The following is a 26,471-nucleotide window of genomic DNA, read 5'->3' as shown; positions in this document are numbered from 1 at the left end:
TGTGAAATATCATCACCATTTATGATCGAAACTTTTTAAAAGGGTTCTAGCAATAGTTTTCAAATTACTTACCAAGAAGAATTTCTACTGAAACCAAAAGGATTACTTTAATGTAGGCTTGGCTTTCCTGGACCCCACAACTCAAGGGTACAGAACCAACCTTCACATGGGAAGCTTGGCTGCCCCCGCCCCAGGCCCTTTATGGGTTGGATGATATCAGTGGGCATGGTCATACCCACTGATGTGATGGCCTTGCCTCCACCTACTTTCACCTTTTCCCATTTTGAATAGAGTCTCTGAGTTCTGTGCCTCTCCTCAGCATGGAGAACTGGGCCAAGTTTGCTCTGGTTGTCCCCATCAGAAGCGGCGAGAGGGGCAGGAAGGAAGATTTCCCAGTGTTGGCTGAGTCACTGGCTCAGTACCTGACGTTATCTTCGATCTCAGATAGGATCTCAGCAGGGATTCCTCTATGTGCCACTCTTCTTTCCAACTGGGGTGGGGTGGGGGCAATCCAAGGGAATCCTTCCTGTTATTTCCAATTGGAGGTAACAGCAGAGATTCCCTATGCAGTGGTAGACGGGATTCCTTCAGGGAGTGGAGCTTGGAGGCTAAGCTTCGCCCCCTGGAGGAACCCCAGAAGGCTTGGTGGGCAAGTCTGGGGAACCCAGCGGGCCAAATTAGGCCTGTAGGCTGGGTGTTCTGCATCCTTGCCATAACGTCTGACTGATTTGTATCTCCCTGAAAAGACAGGCTATAATCACTTGACCAAAATCAGAACCACAACACAAATTTTCTCATCCTGGACCAGTATAGTCTGTTGGTTGTTTTATTATGGTTTTAATTTTTGTAAACCGCCCAAAGAGCTTCGGCTATTGGGTGATATAAAAATGTAATAAATAAATAAATATCAAATCTATATAAAGCAGGAATGGTTGATCTGATCGTGATCTAACTTTCAGGGTACCTTCAGCTTAAGCCAGGAAAGGTTTCTTTCCAAAAGTTCTGTGCTCCTGGGGTAAATCATAAATCAATCCTGGCAAGTAGAATATGAACATTTGGTTATGCTATCCATCTAGTAGCGTAATTTAGTTATGCTTGCTGAGCATTATTTTAAATATATCTTTTTTTTTAATTTAAAAACATATATTTCTGAATATGTTGAAAGATCTGCAGAAACTGCTACCTTATTTTTGGGTAGCCCCATTTTGTTTACAAACAATAGGAATCATTTTAGAGGGAACTGTGATGATGTAATATTATCTTGAATGACAGGACACTATCGCCTGTGCAAGCGGCTAAAAGCTAAACATTTTCCGCCAAATTAAAGTGCAGTGTTGAATGGAAGTCCAACAGGGGAAAGAGAAGAAGGAAGACAGTCATTTGACACTATTTAAGATATAAAGTTTTGGAGGAAGGAAAAATAGCCAGGGGGTTATAGTAGAAAGAAAGAAAGAAAGAAAGAAAGAAAGAAAGAAAGAAAGAGGAACAAGTAAGAATGGAACAGCTTTCAATTATCCTGTTATCTGCAGACTAGAATAACATAGGAAGGACAGTTTCACTTTGTATGTTAGACATGGCTATCAAAAAGGCAGGGCAAAGAAATAGCTCTGTTTGAGAGTAAGCACATGCTCTGCAGGTTTTGGAGATTCCTTGGCAAGAAGTCCTCTGGTGCTTCCCTTACCCCCCCCCCCCCCGCTTCCCAACACCATTCACTTGCTTGCCCAGAGAGCTGACAGGTAAGCAGATTGTGGCTCCTCCTCCTGCCGTCTGGGCCCAATCCTCACTGCTGCTGTTGCCTGCTCACCTCCTGACTCTTTGTGCAAGTGAGTGCACAGTGACAGGACTGAATAGCAATGGACAATCAGCAGGTGAGGGCCTTGGCAGCTTGTCCCGGGAACCCAATCCACGATGCCAGGTCTGGATAGGCAGAATGAGGGTTGGGCCTTTCTTACAAACCCCTTGAATCTTTTAACCATCAAGCCGGAAGTACTGGCTACAAATAGCTCAAAGGAGAAAGACATGGCCTCAAAGAAGCATCTGAATTATGTTGCAGTTTGGGCCAGATAGGCTGTAGTTAGCTAGGTCAACCATGCCAGTCAGGATTTCCCTTCCACAGGAGATGAGCCAGGGCACGAGACTGGGCAACTCTTAAGACTCATATCTTTTGCAGGGTGAGGGGATGCTGGGTTAGGCAGTCGGTATCAGTTTTATCAGAAATTAGGACCTAGGAAACATCTCAGTGTAAAAGAACTGGAAAGGATAAAACAAGGGACAAGGACACTCGGTACGGAGGACGCTACCATATCACCTTTTCCAACATGACCACTCCAAATGCCTCTTTCATGGTTTGGACTCCAGACCACGATGGGGTGGTTACCTGCCTTTGGAGAAGACAGACAGAAAACCCATCAGTCAAGACCATTTTACTCTCTCAGGCAGATGAGCTGGCACATGCAAAATGTACCAAACCAGTATCCTAAAAGGAGGGCAAAAACAGCCCCATCTGACAACCGTGACCCAAACATGAGACTCTAGGAAGAGGATTTAGAACAGCATCATCCCACTCAAAGACTAACGCCTGACAAGACTAACCCTCCGGCTTTCACTACACATTAAGGTGTGCGTGAATGACAAGATTGCACCTTGTTTTCTGGAGGCAGTCTTAGAAGGCTTCAGCTTGAAAGGCAGTATAAAAATATTTTAAATAATATGTAAAATAAATAGGATTGTTGCATCATGGACAGAAATATTATAAACCTGTAAGAAACATGGATACCAGCTGCCTTGTGAAACTCTCTGATATAGAGTGTAACCCAGCATCCTTTAGCCATGTCAAAGATATGGGGGGATATGAGAGTTGCCCTCCTTAGCTGTTGGTGGTGCAAAGTGCCAGTGTCTTCAAACATTTCGTGAATACGAAGTCTAGCGTAACAAATAGGCCAGAGAAATGGGAGTCAAGAAGAAGCTACTATGAAAGGTTCTTCTAACTATCCTTATGAGAAAGTCAATCCTTGATGCTCTTACGATACAATTGCTCAATCAAAGGAATTCTGTAACAATTGCAACATTTTGCCAGGAATCTACAAACAGGAATAAAGCCTTAATTAAAGGCACCAACCTTGATAAGGACACAAAACTTCCCATATCTTAAAATAACCAATTTAACCACCTATTAAGCAAAAGCTGCACACCATTCTAAAGTGACTACAGAAAAACATAAATTTCTCTTCAACCCCACCCCCATTACAAATGTTAGGGTTGCAACTCAAAATTACTTCCTACCTTGTGAATTCCTCATGGAGGTTGTTTGGTTCTGAAGAATAGTATTTGATTCGAAACTGAAACATATACGGTGGGCCCACTAGGTGAAGAAATAGTTTTAGAAGTTAAATGAAAGGCCGTGCAGTAACCAACATAAAATGCCTACATTGTAATGCAAGAATGCTTTGTGAGGATGCTGAAGCCTCTGGAATGAGCAGGGGTAAACAGAGGTTGTCACAGACAGACTGAGCAGGGAAGGGGTTGGTGTTAGGGCTGCTGAGGAAAAAAAAGAGCAGAGGAAGCCATGGACAGAGAAACAGGTACTTGACAGCCAACCAGATGTGACAGTGGCAGCCTCATCTGTTTAAACATGCATCTGCCCTGTTCATGTCTGAACTGTCTCTGAGTGTGACTTAACATCAAAAGGAGCACATGAATTTCCCCCAGCTTACCTCCATGCAGTGAGTGCAGCTAGGGCTAAACCTTTGGGCCAAAATCCAGGGCCCCACAGCCCAGCCCACCCCATGATCACCCAGAGTGGCAGGTGCAGAAGCAAGCTCCTTTTTATTCCTGCAGTTATGATAGTGTTATGATGCAGGTGAGTTTAAAATGCAAAACTGCACATGCTCAGGTTTTTTTAAAAAATCTGCCTGCATAGGGCTATGGTCAGTCACCCAAACTACTTTTCCCCATCCCAGTTCCTGTACAGGAAGTGAACTTAGCTGCCTGCCACTATCAGTTTACATTTGATTTTGAGGAGGGGACAATACCGAATGCGGAATAGGCAGAACAAGTAGGAAAGGAAGCATGAAGAGGAGCATGGAGCACAGGATAAGAGGCGAAGGCTAAGAATACGAAACCGGAGTATGTATGCCACTGGACACAATTTGCTTGAACTGGAGAGTAGCCAAGTAATATATTTAAATATCTTCATAGTAAATTGATATGTGGGCATATCATGCCTCAAAATAGGTAAGCGGTGTATTTTTTAAAGCAACATTTCTAAGAGGTTCATTTCAGCATAAAACAGAGGACATCTGAAGTAGTCAGGTTAGTAAGCATTTAGAACAGAGGTGGGACAATAATAGAACATAGAGGTCTATCAGTAAACTACTAGCCAATTGCTACTCCTGGGATTCCTACCAAGAATAGTAGGCTAGGTGGACATTGGTCATATTCAGCAAGGCACTTATTACATTTTAAAGGAGGGCCAAGCAACCAGATGTCCTTCAGATGTTTTAGACTACAACTCCCATCAGCCCCAGCCAGCATAGCCAATGGTAAGGGATTCTGAGAGTTGTAGTCCAAAATATCTGGAAGGTAGCAGGTAGCCTACCTCTGTTCTAAAGCAAGAGTGCTCACGCAGGGTCACATAGTACAGATTAGTTCAGAGATCCCAAGTATGCATTGTTGCTTTGAATATTCACAACACATTGGTGGAAAACAGGTATTTAGTTTTGTTTTAATAGACCATACAAGACTAAAGTCAGTCCAGCCCTAAAGTCAGTCCAGAACTAACAAACAAAACACAGCACCCTTAATGGCCTTATATCAAGGTAATGATCAAGTCCAAGCCTTCATAGTTTCTACAATTATAAGCTTCTTAGGTGCTCCCAGATAAGGCACAAAGAAAAACGATGAATGAACTTATGGATCCATTAAATGCAAGCACATTCTTGCTTTAAACACATGAAATATATTAGTAGCCAGTGAGCAATTCGAAGCTGTGCTTGAAAGTATGAAAGACTCAAGATACAGATTTGTCATACTTACTTTTTATTTGCTTCTTTATGGGTTTTGAATGGTCCAACCAGTGCTAGGAAATGAAAACCCTTGTTAAAATGGCAGATCTCTGGATGTCTTTTGCGATTTAGAAAAGAAAATATGCCGATCACCCTTTGCCTAGAGAAGACCATGCTCAGTAAGCATTCACGCCAATTTTCATAGGCTGCTTCCCACACTAGGCATCTGGTGTAGAATTGCCACTCTTAATTCACTCACTTTTTATAGGGCATCTGTATGATACTGTCATTGAATAATAACCATCCTTCACTTTCCTTGCATTTCTTCCATTTTTTAAAAAAAAAATACACTGAAGAAAATCCAACATTTTGCTAAAGAATGGAACAGCAGCGTAATTTCCACTGTTCTCCTGTCTTTGAGAAGTATGGCTTGAACTAGGACAGTTATGTGTCAAGAGCTAAATCTTATCGCCATGCCTGTTTAAGGGAACCAAGTGGAGAAAGAAGCAAGGGAGGAACAACAAAGAACCTTACAATGCACAAAGCAATTGTACCAGAGGCATTTTGCCTCTGAACACCAGTTGCTGGGGAACATGGGTGGGAGGGTGCTCTTGCACTCATGTCCTTGTGGGTTTTCCATAGGTATCTAGTTGACCACTGTGAGAGTGACACTCTTCTTCATTTTATTTGCTGAAAAAGTGGCTGCCCACATCTCCTGTTTGAGGCAGCTTACAAAATGACCATAAAAAAACCCTAATCCTACAATTAAAAACAAAAAACTGTAAAAGCAACACATCCAGCAAAGAAAATGATGATCGGGGGTGGGTGGGGGGAACTATTAAAATCAGAACTGCCTTGGTCTTTGCTTAGTTTTATTCTGCCCTGTCCAAGATTTGCTTTGAATAGCTTGCTTGCTGAGGACCTGTTCATTATTCCCTTTTCCCTTTCTGTAAATAAACTTACCAACTATCATAAGTGAGTGTATGTGCTTCATTCCGATTAACCTTGGTACTAAATCTAGAGTTTTCCTCTTGGTTATTGCTACTGTTTAAAGTTTCAGGCCTAGGGCTTTGAAATAGAGGGTGCCGGCTTGGGCTTTTGTTTTAGAAGCCTTAGGGGTGTCCGTACAGGTCATCAGGACTGGACATAAGGGGTGGTGGCAGACTACTTGGCTGGGTCGGTGTTCTTTTTGGACCTGCCTACATTACTGGGAGATAGGACACACACCCATCCTCTCTTCACAGCAGCATTATCAAGGTTCAACAGCCTGCCACATTTTCCCATAAATGTAAACATATCTAATATTGCCCAGTTCTTTATGGTCAAGCATCATGTCCATAAATCTGCACTGATCAAGATTTAGATTTAACACCAAAAGAATTGTTTTCCAATGCTCAGAAAAACCACCAATCTTGTTAATGAGCGCCATTACAAAGATTAAATATAAAGGAACATGTGCCTAGATGAATAGCTGTTCTCCAATCTTGGCATTCTGAACTCGAAAACACACAGACAGAGGTAATCAATAAAATCACTCATTTATTTTCCTTACTTTGTTTGAGTAAGCTGAAATATATTAAAAAGTAAGCCCAGAAGTTACAGCAGCCTTCTCCAACCTTGTGCCCTCTTGATATTTTGGACTACAATTCCCAGCTTTCCTAACCATTAGTCATGGAGGCTGATAGGGGTTGAAGTCCAAAACAACTGGAGGGCACCAGTTTAGAGAGAGCTGATTGAGTCCCAACCTGGGCTACAGGTTGGGACTACAATTCCCAGCATGACCATTATGTGTTGGAATTGAAGTCCAATCCATCTGGAGGGCACCAGGTGGGGGAAGATTGCTCTACTCTACCTCATAAATTTAAATAATTTTATAATGTTTTTGCAGCATGTAAATTGGTAAGCTGCTGAACAAAACCTAGTCTTTGGCATCAGCGGCCATATTAAAACTGTTAACACTTCTTAAAAACAAAAACAAAAAAGTATGAATTCATTGGAAAAAGCACGACGTTCCATAGTTTTTATCTACACGCTTATCCCAACTGCAATGATATACTTTGCTCGTTTACAGCACAGAAACAAGAATCAACAGAAGTGTAGAGATTGCTATTTCTGGGGCCTGCTGTACCGTGGTTTCTCTGTTTTTAGCTAGGTTATGGCAGGGAGTAATGTTGACAAGAACTCTCTTGATACTAATTTTGACTGCAATTTTATACACATTGAATTCAATGGGACCTACTTCTGAGTAAACATGCACAGGATTCAACTGTTAAGTCTGTCATTCTTGGAACTGGAGCCAGTCCATGTAAGACAGTCCAATACTCAAAACCCAATTGGCAAAGCCAGTAATAAGTAGTTCTTTAGATGCTACTTCTGTAACAGCTAAAAAAAAGAGCCAACTTTAACATATTCTCCCTTTGAGAAGTACATCTGCCTTCACAACATCTCCTTTAAGATAACGCATGCCATTCACCAGAGATTTAATGGAGCCAGGGCTCAAAGCACCAGCATTTATTTATTTAAAAAATAATAATTCAGGGATCCTGATGTCATCTGTCACTCCCCTCAGACTTTCCTATTCCCTCTGAGCTTAGCTGCTCAGTGGCTGGGGGGGAAATGAATTTTCTCAGCAACAATATATTGTTCCCTACCCTAATGCGAAGTATTTTGCAGGTGGCTTCCTCTTGAATGGGCAATTAAGACCCATTAGCTTTACCAAAGATCTATTCCTGGTGGAGATGAAAACTTGACAGCCTTTTTCTGGTCACCCAACTGAATTCCTAATGTCCCTATTATTTCAGAGCTCAGACAAGTCAATCACTAAGCAAGCGGCCAAGTTTTTGAACTTGGCCATTTCTATCAGATCCTCTATGATTGCTTGTCCTTTTAATAGTTAAATATACACTCAGTCCTTTTGTATGTAACTTCCTGGAATGGTCTATTGACTGCAATAAAATTGTTGTTGTTGTTGTTGTTGTACTAGAACTGGTTTGATGATATGGATCAATACAGCAGCCTGAAATTTTGGACTCTCGCCGGATGTGTGGCTATGGGGACTCTCATGAAGAGTGTCTTCACTACACCATTGCCACTCACCAATGGGGTGGGGATGACAACTATTTGCTCCGATCCACTGTAAATACTGTCATATTGTTTAGTCATAACAGTAAGGCAACCTTTGGTACAATGAATCAGGTATTTCTGCCCTTAGCAAGTCTGCATTATTGGATTTCTGCTAGGTGATACAAATTCACCCAAGCGTTTTAGTTTCTGAACAGCTGAAGTTTGATAATGAAAAACAATACTACAACTGAAGCATAGCATTTTCTATACGTTAATTCTTCCAAGCTGCTGGACAATTTCCAATTAATTAATGCCAATAGTGTGTATCTCCCACACATTTTATATTCCTAACGTCTTTTAAGCCACAGCCACTGCCCTCCACAATTATGTAATTCTAACAAATGAAATATTTACATCAGAAGTTTCAACTTTTGAACTGTGTTATTACAAGCACTCTCCTATCACTTTATCCAAGGTTTTCTGAGCTGTTAAGTTGTGGAGGGGGGCAGTTTCCCAGGTTTGACGGAATGAAGACCCCAAAAGGGACATGCCCTGACTACTTCAGTAGTCTCCATTTGTGATGGTGATGCACCCCAAGTACCATACCTCAAATAAGGCCTGTGACAGGACAGTGTTTTAATATAGTGATCAGGACAATCTTTTGCTATTTGGTTCATGTCATCCAAGCCTCATTTCTATCCTTTATAACACGTCTACCAAAACTCTCCATAACCTGATAAGAGTTAGCAGATGAAAGGGGGTGCATGGATTGGTGGGAAAAGCCTTGGGAGCCATTTTGCCAAACGAATTGCTTCACAATGTAGATGGCATCAGAGGGCACCAGTTGGAGACACTGCACCAGTTGCTAGAACCCAGATCCCCTTCGTCCAAGGAAGTGAGGGCAGGGTCTTGTCTGCAACATCACTTTGAGCTTTCAGAATGTCCAAAGCCCATACAAGACCTGGTGCAACAGTGGCAACCAACTTCCACCTACTTCTCCAGCTCCAAACTGGGTACAGGGTTGGGAATTTGCCCAGTTGCCTTCAGCCCTGGAGAGCAGTAAGTCGTCCCACTGATTTTTGAGTGACTTAACTCTGTGTAATGTCAGGAGAAGACTCCATCCTTCTGTAGGCTCCAGTGAAGGACAGAGCTCTCAGTAGATTTCACCAGAGGTAAGCTGGCAAATGCATGTCATCACCTCTGCCGTCTCCTAGGTTACTTCTTTGTGAGATGGTAGGACAGGAGGCTTCTAAGGGGCTCCCCATGGACAGAGGGGGTCACAAGACCCTTATAAAGAACAGAATCCACCAGGATATGCATGTTGAAAAGGCTCTTAACCTGTCAACAGCTGTGAAGTTCATGTTTGTTTTTAAATGCAAGTGTTCAAAGTATCTCCCTATGCTCCTTCCAGAGAGTTACTGCAGAACATGGATGAATAAAGATGTACACCATTTGCTTTGCACTGAAAAATCCACACTGGATTGATAATCATACAGCTGCTCTGCTGGTACCTGCCTAACATCATGTCGGATCAGCTTCAGCAATAAATAACTGCCTCTAATTTGTAGTTATCCATGCCCCAAGGCTTCTGGCATTGTCACTAAAGTGAGGAGAGCAACTTACAACATAAAAGGCAATCTGCCATACTAACTCCCCTAAGGGGACCACTGAAGAGCTTCTGAAGCACTACAGGACTGGGGAGGAGAAGGACAATCATGTCTTCATGCAGCCTTTCAGGAACCATCCACTGATGATCAAACGTGCAGGCAAACTCTTTTTTTAAAAAAGGCTCTGGAGCTGCACTGGGGGTGTTGAGCATCTACTCTAAAGGCTTTCACAGAACAGTTCACTGACTAAAATCCAGCCCCAGGCAATAGTCACTGGAAGCTCTTATTCACTTGATGGCACTTTGCTAGCTCCTTGAACAAGCAAGAGAATTTTCCTCAGCCCATTTACTACTGGACAGGAATAGACACTACAAACATTGGCGCACAGATAACAGTTGGAGTTGAAGAGAAACTGAAGTCTAAAAAGTCTAAATTCCATTTCCTTTATATTTTATTTATTTATTTCATATTCTTAATATCATGACTTGTATATAAAGTATATTTTACATTTCAAGACTACATTCTCCCTTTGGAACCTATCCAGGTTTTAAGACCCTCAGGAGAGACCTTTCTCTTGGTCCTGCAAATATTGGAGACACATTTAGCAAGAATAGAAGAGAGGGCCTTCTCAGTGGTTGCTGCCTCTGGAACTTCCTGCTAAGGGAAGCAAGGCTATCTCCATCTTTACTGTCCTTCTGCCAGAAAGCAAGAGGAAGGAAAGGAACCTCTTGTGCAAACACGGAGTCATTACTGACTCTTGGAGGGATGCCAGCTTTCGCTGACGTTTTCTTGGCAGGCCTTATAGCGGGGTGGTTTGCCGTTGCCTTCCCCGGCCGTTATTACCTTTCCCCCAGCTAACTGGGTACTCATTTTACCGACCTCAGGAGGATGGAAGGCTGAGTCGACTCGAGCCGGCTGCCTGAAACCAGCTTCCGCTGAGATCGAACTCAGGCCGTGCGGAGAGTTTCAGCTGCAGAAACTGCTGCTTTACCGCTCTGCGCCACACGAGGCTTTCCATCTTTGCTGTCCTTCTGCCAGCAAGCAAAGCCATTTCTTATTCAAGGCAGGCTTTTCACTGTTAAGCTACTTTGTTTGCTGAACTAAGATTTAACCAGTGAGCGCTGTTATTTCTTGTGTCTTCTTTTACGGATGTGTTTTAATGTGTTTGTAACTGATGTGTTTTACTTTAAGTGGTTGTTTTAATTATGTAACATTTTATCTGTATTCATTATTGGTAGCCACCCTGAGCACTATTTTTAGTGAAGAGAGGAGTTGGAGATAGATAAATAACGTGCAAATAATATGTAATTTTATGTAAAAAAAATAACAAAATCAATAAAACAACTGAATCAAAGCAGCAGCAGCAACACTATAATGCAATTAGAACAGTATAATAATTAAATCTTAAAGCCTGTTCTGCGCAACCATGTTCTGGTAAGTTACTATTATTGAGCAAACTTAACTCTACGTTAAATATGGGTTTCAGATGAAAGGCTTTCCCTTCATGTAGATGGTAGATTAGTGGTGAGTCAACTACTGCCATCATCTTTTCACAAATATCAAAAAAGCTGCTACGGAAGCTGGAGCTAGTGCAGAATGCTGCAGCTCGGCCGTTGTCTGGAGCTGCCCCTTTCCAGCATGTAACTCCTCTGCTGAGGGAACTGCACTGGCTGCCTATTCACTACCGGGCCAGGTTTAAGGTTCTTGTACTTGTGTACAAAGCCCTAAACAATTTGGGACCAGGATACCTGAGAGAGCGCCTTCTCCCCTACCAACCTGCCCAGTCACTGAGGTCATCCGAGAGCATGCTCCTGGTGGTTCCACATAGATCCATCCTCCGATTGGAGTCCACCAGGGGAAGAGCCTTCAGCGTGGTGGCTCCGCTCCTGTGGAATTCCCTGTCTCTGGCGCCAACTTTGTATTCCTTTCAGCGCCTCCTGAAAACGTCATTATTCCAAGAAGCCTTTCCTTAATGACCAGCCATGGTTCACTGCACATTTTGCTTCTTTTAAAATTTATTTTAAAATGTTTTATTCTGTTTTGATTTTATTTTATCTTGTACACCGCTCTGAAATTTTGAATGGGGAGTGGTATATAAATATTGTAAATAAATAAATAAATAATTCAAAAGGAAGAATTTTTCCTATAAAACGTACAAGACTTAAAATCAATTCTCCAGAAAGTATGTGCCTAACCATTAAATGCTTCCTTTTGATGAATGAGTTGTTTCACCACTAGAGGATAATGCCAACTGGAATAAATAAAGCAAGAGACAAAATTATTTAAAGATTCAGCCATGCAGCCAAGACAGAATACATTTATATAGCATCTCACACCCTCTCTCAATAGAATGCAGCCAGGAAGGGAAAATCTTTCTCTTGGGTCTCACTGTAAGATATTTCTTATGGGTTTAAGAGAGAGCTACTCCAAAGAATCAAAGACACATTAGTTTCAGCAGAGCAATTCAGGGTTCTAATTAAGCATGCAATTGTCTATGCAATGAGAGGTCATAACTGGAGAGTGTAAAATAAGCATAGATATACCGTCTACAAATTAAGGAAGCACATGCATGCATGAGAAAATATGTCAAACTCTACACTCAAGTTACCTCTAAGGTATACAACACTTACAAAACAAGGTATCAGTTTTACATATGGATACAGAACATTTGCACGTCTGAAACTGGTGCCAGTTTTCAGGCTTAATTGGAAACAAAGGCCTACCATATAACATTATATAAATAAATTCTTTTTTCAGATGACTGAATATAGTCTTCCCTACACCACAATTGGCACAATATAAAAGTCATACACATACCATAACCTGGAATGTATCCATGAACTGTAGGCCAAAGTAATCTGTTTCCACAAGGTCCAAATAATATACAATCTGATCAAATAAATCTTGTCCTTTTGCATGTTTCTGCAAGAAAAAGATTAAAAAAGGAAATATAGTTACATGCATATATCATGCAAACAAGATGTACTTCTAGCTACCTGATTTTTATCCCGTCCTTCCCCCAAGAAACTCAGGACTTCGCACTGCCCCCCTTTATCCTCACAACTACCTTAAGTGGTAGATTAAGTAGAGAGACAGTGACTGGGTTCAGATAGCACGATAACCAATGGTTGTTTAAATAGTCAACGGTTGGTTATTTAATCCAAGGTGAATTATGTTGCATGGAGGGAGTTTTTTTAGCCAACTGCTTGTTATTTGGATGAAATAACCAAGGAAAATAACCAACTTTGCGCAGAGTTGGCTATCTGAACCACTTTGGTTATCGTGTCATGTGGAGGGCACGGTTGGTTATTTCGTCAGCCACAGAGTAGTAAAGCAAGAGAGGTCAAAGCGGTGACTGCCGCTCTAGTTCAGCCGGCAGGATAGGTTTTCGGCAGCAAAGGCTGATGGGATACTAGAGGGAGGACTGGGGGGGAGGGGGGATGAGTGAGTCCACTCATCATGGACTAATAGTCAACTCAACGCCAATCCTAATCCACACCACAGTTGGTTATTATCATGTTGTGTGGGGAGTACTCCCTAGATAAGCAACTGTCGAATTGATTATTACCTCACAGTTGACAATCGTGTTGTCCGAACGCAGCCAGTATGAGCTTCCTAGCCAGGGAATGATATCATCCTCAATATTGTAGTCTAAGTTCAATACTCTAAACCACTATACCACAAGTGATCACAACCAGACAGGAAACAGAATAGAGACAACATAGGTGTCCCCAACTCCACTTTAGAAATAAATTTAAAAATCCAGGTCTGCTATAAAGTGTGAGAGCTTAGCAAAAAAGTGTCCAGGAGCCTGTTTAATTTCAGAATTTTCACAACTCAAAATTCAACAAAGAGGGAGCAATAGATTGTTTTCTATTGTTCTGTAATGATACGGGAGAATTTCTGAAACGTTTGTTGTCTATTGGGAGCAACCCCTCAGTTGTAATCATAGTCTGCCATCACTCCCCTCCAAACACAAAATAAACTAATGCCCACTAAACAAGTTAAAAGAGATAGGAACAAAAAGGTAATTTTTGACAGGGTATACACTTGGGCAGTTCTGTACATGAATTATCTAAAAGAAACTAACTAGCAAACAGCAACTAAAAGAATTGCTTGGAAAGGTAGTAGGATAGGACGGCACAAGACATGGAAGTGGGGGGTGGGTTGCACTATGGATGATCTCTCTATGTTAATAGTACTCACTAGCAGGGCATTAGTAAGCAATTCTGTGTAGGTACTGTAGTAATTCACAAATGGTATGCCAGAACACATTAGTGTCCCACAAAAAGCGATGGGAAATATGCCTTATAGAATCATAGAATAGCAGAGTTGGAAGGGTCCTACAAGGCCATCGAGTCCAACCCCCTGCCCAATGCAGGAATCCACCCTAAAGCATCCCTGACAGATGGTTGTCCAGCTTCCTCTTGAATGAGGGACGTCCAGTGTGTTAGATGCATCTCGCACTCCATACCCAGAGCAGGAAAGCCCCATTTGGAACTAACTCTCCCTTTCTTATGTATAAATATCATAGAATAGCAGAGTTGGAAGGGACCTACAAGGCCATCGAGTCCAACCCCCTGCTCAATGCAGGGATCCATCCTAAAGCATCCCTGTCAGATGGTTGTCCAGCTGCCTCTTGAAGGCCTCTAGTGTGGGAGAGCCCACAACCTCCCTAGGTAACTGGTTCCATTGTCGTACTGCTCTAACAGTCAGGAAGTTTTTCTTGATGTCCAGCTGGAATCTGGCTTCCTTTAACTTGAGCCCGTTATTCCGTGTCCTGCACTCTGGGATGATGGAGAAGAGATCCTGGCCCTCCTCTGTGTGACAACCTTTTAAGTATTTGAAGAGTGCTATCATGTCTCCCCTCAATCTTCTCTTCTCCAGGCTAAATATGCCCAGTTCTTTCAGTCTCTCTTCATAGGGCTTTGTTTCCAGACCCCTGATCATCCTGATTGCCCTCCTCTGGACACGCTCCAGCTTGTCTGCGTGCTTCTTGAATAAGAGTAACATCACCATACCAAAGAAGATGGAAGGACTCACCAGGATACTCTGATGCAGTTCATCTACAGCTAACAAATGCAGGGAAATTACTGAAGCATCAACATTTCCCAGCAAAGCATGTTACCTTTTCTAAATCCTGACTGATGTGGCAAAGGGAAGGATGGGATTCTGGAAGCCAATATTAACTGAGTTATTCTGCAATTGTAAGGAAGATACCTGTCCACAGTTCAGGAAGCTGATCAAGAAACATATACAAACCCTTTTCAGTTTAAGAGTGACGTGTGCATTCTACTTCAATCTAGGAAACAACCATCTCCTAGGTATCAACAGTTTAGGAAACAAAATTACAGAATATTGATTGGGTTTCTGAAAATAATTTTTGAAATGATGCGTTGGATTTCAAGCCTGTAAAATCTCAAGTGAGATTCTATACAAAGCTGGAGTTCATTCCTGTTTTGCAGTTCCTTATATTCACAGCTGAATAATAAACTGAAATTTTCATATCTCTGTACCCCCAAATGACCTCTGGGCTACCCGGAATCATACACACGAAACCCAACGACCAGGACATTATCCTCTTCAAGATGCACCAACACCGTGTCCGGGACACAGCTTCGGTTTTCCGCAATTCACATTAACATGCCCCTTAAGGAAATGGAGAATCTGCACTCACAAATTAACTACGTAGAAACCAGCATGTCAAGAAAGCAACTAGCCTAAAACCCTTCTTCCCTGATACAAAGTTTTTTACACAAAGGAAATTGTTTTGTATGGAGGAACAGCTATGTGACCTGTCCAACTGCATTCTGAAGTGTCACACACTTCTGCAGGCTGTTACACTACTCTCAGACACATACACACACACACACACACACAGAGAGAGAGAGAGAGAGAGAGAGAGAGAGAGAGAGAGAACGGGAACAAAGCCATATTAACAGAACTGTAAAAATGACATTTAATTAAGAAAAAGGATATTAAGTACACATTTTTGAAGAAGAACAAAAGGGCCAGTTAAATCAACTGAAACGTTTGTTTTAAGCTAGTATCTATAAACAGGGCAGCCATTACAGAACACTAAGTTCAAAAAAAGAAAAAAAAGTTATCTGGAAGCATAGCACTTTCAGATAGCACATACCACAGGACAAAGGGAGATGTTCTCGATTTTCCAGAAAACTCTAAATATATATAATTAGCTGTGCTAACGTAAGCAAGACTCATGAGCCTCCTCAAAACCCCAACAGAACTTCCACAAACCTGTGAGACAACACATTAATACCAAACCTACTGAAAGAATTCTATGACATCACAGAGAAATTCTAGCTCCAAGATTAGAAGGACTGTAGAGCAATTAATTATGATACTGGGAAAAGCATTTACAGTGTAAATGCAGCAGTCCAATTTCATATTTTTTCTCAGTATTAGCGGTACTTTGCAAATATATGTGATCTGAATGTTCAAAACACTTCAAAGTCATTATCTCAGTAATTCTCACAAGTACGCTGTAAGGTAGGCCTTGGTTATTATCCTCATATTACAGTCCAGGGGGCTGAGGATGAGAGTATAGTGTGTCATCTAAAATATATTTGTTTACTACATTTATACCCCATCGTTATCCCAAGGAGCTCACGGCAGTGTACGTGGTTCCTCCCATCCATTTTATCCTCATAACAATCCCTGGGAGGTAAGTGAGGCTGAGAGAGAGTAGGACAAGTTCAACAGTAAGATTCATGACCTAGTGAGGATTTGAACCCAAGTCCTTCCTGGCCTTAGTCCAACACTACATGACACTGGCTCCCACCTAGCGAATATGTGGTAGACGGCAGATTCAAGCAGGGGATTCAACAACTCAGTCATCACTCTTAGCTATTATGCTACCCCTACTAAATCAATCATGTTTAGCCCCCAAAACAAACATTTATAGACCCTTGAAAACTGCAAGACAAAGGCTGCCTTGATTCCATTGTGTAAGGTTGTGGCATGGGTGTGCATTGCTTAGGGCTGCCCTCTACCAATATGGGGCCCCAAGTAATGCCATGGACCTGGCAAGGAAGATGCTGAAAGCGAGATGCTTATTTTATGAAGACAAATACTCAGGTAGGTATTGCCACTTAAGAGGTGCTGTATGGTATCACCACTATCTCCGGGTCTGACTATCAGGCATCCTAGCAACCTGTTTTACTTGAACTGCAATCCAACATGGTTGTAGTAAGGCGGGGGAGGGGGGACTGCTTCTCCCCCAACATCTTCTCCTAGATCAGCCTTCCTCAACCTGGGGCGCTCCAGATGTGTTGGACTGCATCTCCCAGAATGCCCCAGCCAGCTGGGGCATTCTGGGAGATGCAGTCCAACACATCTGGAGCGCCCCAGGTTGAGGAAGGCTGTCCTAGATCTTTCCAGCACTAATGCTAGTACTCAACACCCATTTGATGTTTCAAGATGGCAGCTGTACTCATACAAGCCTGCAGTTGGCAACGAACTTGGAAAGGAGGCACAGGCAGAGTAGTCTTCCAAATTTTTTCTGACCTTTTTGCCCCCACCTATCAATAAGGTACTCATTTTTAAATCTATCAAAGAAGTTTGCCTTTCTGCCCCCCCCTCTCTTTTTCTCACTTGCTCTTAAAATGACAACAACCCCTGCAAAACCAAAGGCAGTGGTAATGGGAGTGCTAGTCTTCACCCACGTTGTTAATCCAAAGACACTAACCCTGTACAAGTGAGAGTAACTGAGCCATCAGAACGATTATTTTAATCCTAGGAATATACTGAATTCAGAAGCAAGCTGTTCCTCAGCTTTGCCAGTACTGTTTCCTATGCTTTCAAACTTTAACTTATGCCATTTCTTTAAACAGTATCCCTGCCTATTTGTGTCCTTTTACTTAATTAAGTTGTATTTATATATGTACAGACACATATACATACACAGGCATGAAAATTCATATGCCCCCTTTCCTATACCTATTTTTGGGGAGAAATCTGGCCAACTGTTTTGTTTGGAATTATGAAGTATTTTTTCAGTAGCCTTGTTTAATGAGTAACTACAATCTGGACTAGAGAAACCTGCTGCGCTTGTTATTCCACACAACGGTCAGATGACTGCGATGAGTTTGCAGTTTTAAAGTATAAGATTCCTGCCTGATAAATAGCATAACATATAACTAATGCTGTTGAATGATCCTGAGGACAACGGACACCTTTGCCAACTTTATTATTATGTTCAGTTGTTAACTCAATTTTACCAAGGCGGAGGAATCCCATCCCAATAACATCAAGAAAAGCCTCTTGGGATGTTATAGTCAGTGAAAAGGAAAGCCAATAAACTGTTTGCTAGGTTACCTTGAAGGTGATTTTGAATTATCCAAAGAAGCGAGGCAGGAAGTGAGAGCAACTCATGCTTCCAAATGTCACCAAAAAGTGGGAGGGATACATATACACTTTGAAGCTCAGTCCCAGGGGGGAAAAGATGAGCTCAGGTGTTACAGACTTCTGAATTCTGCATGAGTTTTGCCACTGCCAAGAATAAAACTTTGGGCCCTGGTTGCTATTTATTCTATGACACGTGCTGGTTTTTTCAAGTTTAATTAAAGTTTGCAGAGTAACTTGAACACGTCATTCCAGCTCCAGCTGCCAACACATCCTAGCTTAACAAACTGCGGCTAAGCTTTCAAAATGCAATGAAGCTACCAAGTGTTGTACCAGGGACTCGTCCCTTCTTATGCTGAGCCCAAAATGCATGCTTTCCATTGCACATGAGTACAAATGCGTGAATTCAGTTCTCACTATGGTATTTCAACATCTAAAACCAAGAAGAAGACATTCAGGTTTGCACTGATTATTCCATGCTAGTTTCTGTTAGCTAGCTATGTATCGTTGTTACAAGTTATAACTGGTACAAGCCTGCTCTTTCTCCCGACGCTGAACATGACAGAGCTTATATTTCCTGTAAAGAAGAGAACTGAAGTTCAATGCCCTGGTCTGGCTGTAGGACTCAGCTTTCCCTCTGGACAGATGCTCTATAGACAGAAATGCAACCAGATCTACCTACATTAGGTACTCTTAAAGCTGATATAATTATTGTGTTTAGTACTGACTTACAAGTTTCCCACTGGACCTTTTCCAGACATTTATGAACTCTACTTTTGGCAGCTTGTATTGTAAAATCATAGAAAGGATATTATTAGTTGGTTTGCAAACTGAAAGATCTCCTTACCAAAAATAAGGGAGTAGCCAACTTATTTATTATTGGGGGGGGGGCACTCTATTCTCGTGACTCTAGCCTGTGGGCCACACATGCACTTTAGCATATAAACTGGTCCCTGCACAGATGGTCAGGCAAGCTGTAAAATTAAAACAGTGCCATCTATCAGTAAAGGCTTTCACAGTTATTCTTGGGGCATGTGTAGAAGGGGCGATATCCCAGGGATTGTCCCTGTGCATCCACATGATGCACGGGGGATCCCGGGAGCAGGGAGGGATGATTCCTGCATTTTTCCAGGATATGGCCCTATTCTTTTTTAACAGTTTTTCTGCAGTCTCGGAATGATTCCGAGACTGCGAGACATGTGGGCAGCCATCCCAGTATAGTCCCGGCTCCTCGCGAGTAAACCCGAGGAGCCGGGAACCGGGCACGGAGGTCTGCAAGCGCTCCGTGCCCATCAGGGGTGGGGGGGAGCGAGGTTTGGGCTTTTTTTAAAAAAAAAAACTAACCTTTTCGCTGGAGCGCTAGTGCGTTCCAGCTCCTGTTTCTTTTTTTAAAAAAGAAGGCAGGCACAACATCCTCTTCCTCCTGGGACGTCACGCACCGTGTGTGGACTGACAGGGAAGTTCTCCCTATCATAAAATCACGAGATCATCCCCCTCCACTCACCTCGTTTAGCCATGCTCTTGGTTTCTTTACAGAAACATTTTTTAACCATCAATTAACATTTTGGTAGGTCCAGACGGCCACCCCTGCTGTAGGTAGTATAGCAGGCAAGCATCCATTTTTAATATGGATCCAATCAAGGTTAGCTGAGAGATCACACAAATTATTAATAGCATGAAAACTAGAAGTAGAGAGGAAGCTACGAAGTTCATAATGCAGTTTGCCCCCATCCTCAAAAAAATCTGAGAAAACATGTACAAAAAATCTTTATCCAATGGAAAGACCACTTGCAAAAATTGTGCACACAAAAATACATACATTTGAAAAAAAATGCATATAAAAATGTTTATAATTTGAAAAAATTGAAGGCATTTTTGTGCAGATTTTTTTTTAAAAAAAGGAGAGTTGCAGTCCAATGCAGAAATGGAATCGGACCAACTCATCAGTGAAAAGGTGGGACCTTATGAATCAGTGACCTCAGTCGCTTCTGTTGTAAACCACCCTATTCAGAACTTGTAACTTTATGTCCGTATCTTCCTTTATGGAGTCAATCCATCTCTTGCTTGGTCTTCCTCTTTTCCTTCTACCTTCTGCTTTTCCTCACGTTATTGTCTTTTCTAATGAGACACTTCTTCTCATTATATGTCCAAAGTATGATAGTTTCAGCATTTTCGCTTCTAGTGAGCATTCTGGCTTAATTTGTTCTAGAACCCACTTATGTTTGTCTTTTTCTTGGTCCACGGTATCTGCAAAACTATCCTCCAGCACCACATTTCAAATGAGTTGATCTTCCTTCTATCTGGTTTTTTTTTCATTGTCCAACTTTCACATTCATACATGGAGATCGGAAATACCATAGTCTGAATAATCCTGACTTTAAGGATTTTTCCCAGATCTCTCATACGTGCCCTTCCCAAACCTAACCTTCTTCTGATTTCTTGACTATTGCCTCCATTTTGTTTAATAACTGTGCCAAAATATTGGTAATTCTTGACTAGTTTGATTTTCTCATTGTCAACTTTAAAAGTACGCATGTTCTCTGCTGTCATTACTTTAGTCTTCTTGATGTTCAACTGAAGTCTTGCTTTTGTACTTTCTTCCTTAACCTTTCTCAGCATATGTTTCAAATCATTACCGGTTTCTGCTAATAATATGGTGTCATCAGCATACCATAACAACTGTTAATGTTTCTCCCTCCAATTTGAACCCCTTCCTCATCTTGATCTAAATCTGCTTTCCGTATATGTTCTGCATATAAACAAAAAGGATTTACATTCTTGTCTCACACCCTTGCCAACGTGAAATCATTCAGTTCCTCCATATTCTGTCCTTGCACTTGAGATTAACTCTGCACCAGCAGCAAATCTGTCCTCTGGCACTGGTGGCCTGGCCCTACTTTACAAAGGATCCTGCACCTCCCAGGGCAGTTTGCCACATACGAGCCCTTCCACACAAAAACACTCAACATGACTAAGGGTATTTTGTTACTTTACAATATATAGAAAGGCCACATGAGTCCATTGTTCATATAAAATAGGTGATTAGAACAGTCACATGCACTAGGGGGCTATTAACTCTCCATTTATGCTGGAATGGAACTCAATAAAATAGGCACCCAAGAGTACAAAGTAGTTAGTGAATTGCCTCCTTTGTATGCAATTGTCATAGGCGGCATTTCCAATATCAACATAATCCTTTCATGTGTTAATGCTTAACATTCCATCTGGCTAAAACCAAATATCACTAAGGCAATATCAGTTTAACCCAGACTTTGACTGCTATTTTACTATCAAGATTATATGGTTCAACCGCCCTTGCGGGCAGGACCAAAATTGGATACTTTCTTCTCACGGTTAGAAAGGAGCCTAAAGTAAAATTATCCCATTTCACAACACTTGCCAAGTCTTTTCCTTGTAATGGCAGTTAAAAACAAATAGTGCGTGTGACAATGAAGTAGGTCTTGAAGAAAATGGGCTTATTAAAAATACAAATTTGCCTCACCTTAAATTCATACAGCCAGTCTGAGATTGAGAAATGCAGATACGAGCAGAATTCAGTGCAAAATGAAGGGGTTGTGCAATTGCTAAGCCAGCTTGCAACACAGTGGTAAAGTATGCCACTGCAAAACGGATAGCATGAAACAGGCTGAGCCACAATTTCCCGATGAAAAGTTGGCTAATTTGTATAGCATAATTTGCATCTGACATTTTTTCAGTTTGTATCAAAAAATCACTAGAGAGTGCACAGGTATCTGACCTGAAATATTTGAGGAGGGAAATTAAGGCACACTTAATGTGATTTAATGGTAAATTATGTAGACATTTTGACTGGAATACTTGTGAAAATTTAAAGACAATAGTATGCAACTTCCTTTATATTCAAATGTAAGAACGAAACAAAGGTACTGAAAACTGTTGACACACTGAGTGGATTTCGATGATCAGCCGGAGGAACAACCCATAGTACATTGTTTTCCCTGCTGAATGTTCAAACACGGCCACTAATTCAGCCATCCCCAACCTGGTGCCTTTGGATTACAACTCCCAGCATCCTTCAGTCAGCATGCCTGGTTGGGGAAGCCAGCATGGATGGTTAGTTCAACATATCTGGAGGACACCAGTTTGAAGAAGGCTGCACTATGTATTTATTTATTTATTTATTATATTTATATACTGCCCCAAAGAACTGTGCACGATACGATGAGAACCACTCATCTATTTCAACAGAGTTCAACTCTCTTCTACTACAGTTGTTGGGGCACCTTCAGTTTCTCTGTCGCTATTTATTAGTTCCATTTCACAATGAGACATATAAGTATTTCAGTGACATATGTGTCTTCTCTCACATACTTGCTACTAGGGATAACCACCTGAAAATTAATTACAACTTAGAAACTGCCAAGCTTGCTTAATATTGTATTTGCAATTGTTACTAATGGACTTATGAAACAGAACATTTTCCGTGGAAAAAATAAAGCACCGGAAAATTCTGCATTGTGAAGAACTTGCAACCCCCATCACTGATAAAAATGATTAACAGCAAGGCTCCAACTATTTCAAAATTAAGAGCGTCGTATGAAACCAGTTGCTTGTACAACTCTTGTTTGCAAGAGCTGTACAAAAGTACCAGTAGCCTTTTCTCTTAACTGCTATACTTTAGCTAAATGCTTTCATGACAAGATTTACAGCTTTCATATCACTCATAATAGCCTGGAGGAGGGAGAACAAATCCCACATATAAAACTGCCACCTGAAGTGATCTGCATAACACCTTCTCAACAGTCAAGCTGTTATTAACCACAGGCATTCAACCTGTTCTTCCAATTCCTGAATCTTCTCTCTTACCCATCCTTGCACATAGAGACACATTGTTCCTCCATTGAAACTGGCTTATACTTCCACACAAACAAAATCATCTTAGATCAATCAGGCTTCAAAAACCCAGTGCAAGCTTTCAAGAATAATAAATGAAACAGAAGATGGTAACCCTGGCAGCAAGCAGCTATCTTACATTGTTTCCATATGAATCATTGAAATGTCTTGCTCTAGAAAGGGTGGAGACCTCATGTTGACCAATCTGGAATATACTCTGTGACATGTGAGAGGTGAAGTTGAGGATGATCCAAAGTCCTGCATAGTCAGAGTTCTCTTTAAGCAGTCATACAGTCAATTACAACATGCCAAATGCCCCTCCCACAACACAAAACCTCTCTTGCATATGAAGATTCAGTCCAGCATGTGATGTATAACAGGAACAGTTGAGGAGGCTTGGGGCCTATACCTATGTAAGTCACACCAGCTGCTACCATGTATTTATTATCAAACATGCCATAATGCCCAATTGTACAAAGTCGAGGCACGTCCCTTACAGGGATCCATCCAACCTCAATGCCAACTTGTAGTTCAAAACCAAAAGGCAACCTTTGCATGGCTCCAACTGAAAACCCCAATACAAAACCTACTGGTATTCTTAAGCAAGGGGAAAATATTTAGTAAAAAAAAGCAGAATGGAAACTATGTGGCATGGAATGAATTAAATCAGCTAATCACTGCTCTAATCTAAAAGGGTCATAACTGCAATTATGCAGTTAACCTAGCACTGAGCAGTGCATTTTAGCAGGCCTAGCTGCAGCTTCTGCTTAGGGAGCAATCTTGGGTTGCAACATGGACAGCCAGACATTTGGCGACCTCAGAACCGAAGTACAGGGAAAATAGACAGTGGCAGGGAGAAAGGGAGTTAGAAGGCATATTCTTTTTTGGAATCAATTCTCTGGACTGTAAACTAGTGACCTCACACCAAGGTATATACCCACACCTTTTTCCTTATGGCAGCCCCCTGAAAATGTTATGCATATGGTAGGGACCCTGGTAAATGCAGCAGGTAGGGGGGTGGGTTGAGGAAGTGTAGTGGAAATGCATATTGTATATCGAGGAGCAAGTGGCACATCACAATTGTTCTCTTCTATGCTCCAAATGTGCAACAGCCTAGCTTATATCTGTGCCTGGATTTCTCGTCCAGGCCTAGGTCAGCTTTCTGTATTATGCCACCTCAACTGCATGCATTTCCACACCTGCTAGCTTTACATGCTTGCCTGGGAAACATCTAGTTCTTTCCCCCATCTTAAACATTGGTGTGTGTGTGTGTGCGTGCGTGCGTGTGTGTGTGTGTGTGTGTGTGTGTGTGTGTGTGAGAGAGAGAGAGAGAGAGAGAGAGACTGCAGGTGGATACAGCCACTGACCATTTTCCCTTTGAGATAAGGTTTGGGAATGGGGGAAGAAAAAGCCCACCAGATGTATTTCTTCAATTCTAAGACGCCATCGATTGTAAGACGCACACTAATTTCAGTACCACCAACAGGAAAAAAAGCTTTGATTCTAAGAAATAATAAATGCACCCGCGATTCTAAGATACACCCCGTTTTTAGAGATGTTTATATGGGGGGGAAAGTGTGTCTTAGAATCGAAGAAATACAGTACTTTACTATATAGAGCTCTGAGAGAGGTTTGAGAGACAATGTCTTGACACAGACTAATTGCAAAAGTGCTGTGTACAAGCCAGGCTGATTCTTGGGGTATGTTCTCTGCTGGAAGGAACTCCCAGTAGCTGGAAGGGCGTAAACATATTAATGTTTTCTTGTAATTTCTTTGTTTATAACCTGTTTTAGCTAAATAAATGTCTTACCTTTGCTAGTTGGTGTGTTCATTGCCTCTGAATATGCAATTGACAAAACAATTGGCAAAACAGGGGGAAGAGGAGGATCTTGGGTGGAGCCAACTTCCATGAGCAGAGTTCCACTCAGAGAAGGTGCCTCTGCCTGATTTTGGGGGATACCTTCTTCCCCACCCTTGGCACCCCAGCCTATCTCATTCGGGAAAGGGTTGAGGTGGCGGGAAGAGGGTGGGGGAGCCCACTTCTATCATTCCAGTTGCATGTGCCAAAATCTGGATGCAACCCTCTGGAAATACTAGTCAGTGGAAATTGTAGTATTTGTGTATAGAATATTGTGTGAATAAAAGCATACAATCACCTAAAGCTAAACTTCCGACTCTCTTAGAATGTATGAAAAGGCTGGTTTTCTCTGAAAAGAATGAACTGTGGGGGGAAAACATCTTCACAGCAGTTCATGCACTTATATAATGGCTTGATACGGAGGCCAGGGACAAGAAAGTCAACACAGGCGCTAGAATCCAAGAGATGTTATCCTTTATCTCACCAAAATCATCCCGTGAACCCATATGGATTATCTTGTATTCCTCTTTCCTGAGTTCTGCAATACGTTCGGTTCAGAAGTTATTAATATTTATGACTGCCAAACAGCATGGCCATTCACTTTCCAGCTCATGGAGAAACAGTATTTTCAGCCTTGCATTTAAGTACCAGCCTGGTAGCCATAAATGACTAGGAGCTGCACACAGGGAGCAAGTTGGCTAGCAGAGGAGGAGCATCGGGCAGTTATAGGAGAGCCCTGATCTTCACACCCAGCATAGAAATGAAACTCTCTGTCTCTCCTCTCCTCCGTCAGCCCCCAGTAAACTAGTAACTCTTTTTTTGCAGGCAAGACACCATTGTGTGCTTATTTATGAGCCTGCAGTATTTCTCCCAGTAACAACTATCCTTTGCTTCTCCAGGAAGGTGATCTGGATATTTTTCATAGGAACCACTCTTAATTTCTGCTGCAAGCCAGACAGATCTTGTTATAACAACTCAAAGATCTTGAACATGGGGTCTCATCTCACAACCAGATGGCCCTCCTCTGATCACCAAAGATTAGAAGATTTGGGAGAGAAGTAAGTATGTCACCCTTGATAAACTCTGAGACAACAAATTTAGAGAAACATTTGTCTGGAAATAACTTCGGAAGGCGCTTTTAAAGCCCAATAAATCTTCCTAATCTTTATGAAGGAAATCAAAGGCAGCCTGTAGAGATGACAGTGACTGAAGTGCAGATTCAAAGGTAAGAGATATGGGTTCAAATTCAGCTCAGTCATCAATTCAGACAAGCCACTGTAATACAGCTGCAATTTCTTATCTGTAAATTATGGTGACGTATCTTAAAAGACTTTGAAATGATGAGTAAGGCAAAGCTGTGCCCAGCCTGTGACTTCTGGATATAGTGAATTATAAATTTTAAAAAGTATTCAAAATAAAAGAGTGAAATAGTGATGTAAGGAGAGTGAAACACCCATCGTTTAAACGTTGACCTAGATCAAAATTAACTCTGAATTTCAAATATCCCTTTTAATGAAAGATCCATCAATCTTGTGATAAATGAGACTCCTTAAAAAAATATCCAAAGCAACAAAAGCCAGAGGCAATATATTCTCTTTGCCAGCATTCAAGCTTACTATATCTCTGAAGAACAAAAAATAATAATAAAAAAAATGGTCATAATAAAAAGGCAGTGCTATTTATATAAGCCCGAAGCATAGGGAT

The 26,471-nt window shown here is 41.6% G+C and overlaps 1 protein-coding gene across 2 annotated transcripts in view; it reads right to left on the bottom strand.

The window, feature by feature from the left end:
* Positions 1–26,471, bottom strand: part of EPB41L4B (erythrocyte membrane protein band 4.1 like 4B) — a 69,523-nt gene that overhangs the window by 22,763 nt on the left and 20,289 nt on the right. For both annotated transcript variants that reach the window (XM_063131280.1, XM_063131289.1), the window contains exons 2-4: positions 12,491–12,595; positions 5,035–5,077; positions 3,283–3,361 (exon numbers count right to left, since the gene is read on the bottom strand). In XM_063131280.1, the coding sequence (XP_062987350.1) occupies positions 3,283–3,361; positions 5,035–5,077; positions 12,491–12,595 (227 nt within the window). The remainder of the gene's footprint in view (positions 1–3,282; positions 3,362–5,034; positions 5,078–12,490; positions 12,596–26,471) is intronic.

This window comes from Elgaria multicarinata, chromosome 1 (genome assembly GCF_023053635.1).
Source record: "Elgaria multicarinata webbii isolate HBS135686 ecotype San Diego chromosome 1, rElgMul1.1.pri, whole genome shotgun sequence".
Lineage (NCBI taxonomy): Eukaryota > Metazoa > Chordata > Lepidosauria > Squamata > Anguidae > Elgaria > Elgaria multicarinata.
The sequence above is the reverse complement of the archived record's forward strand: the minus strand, read 5'-3'. Positions and strand labels throughout refer to the sequence as shown.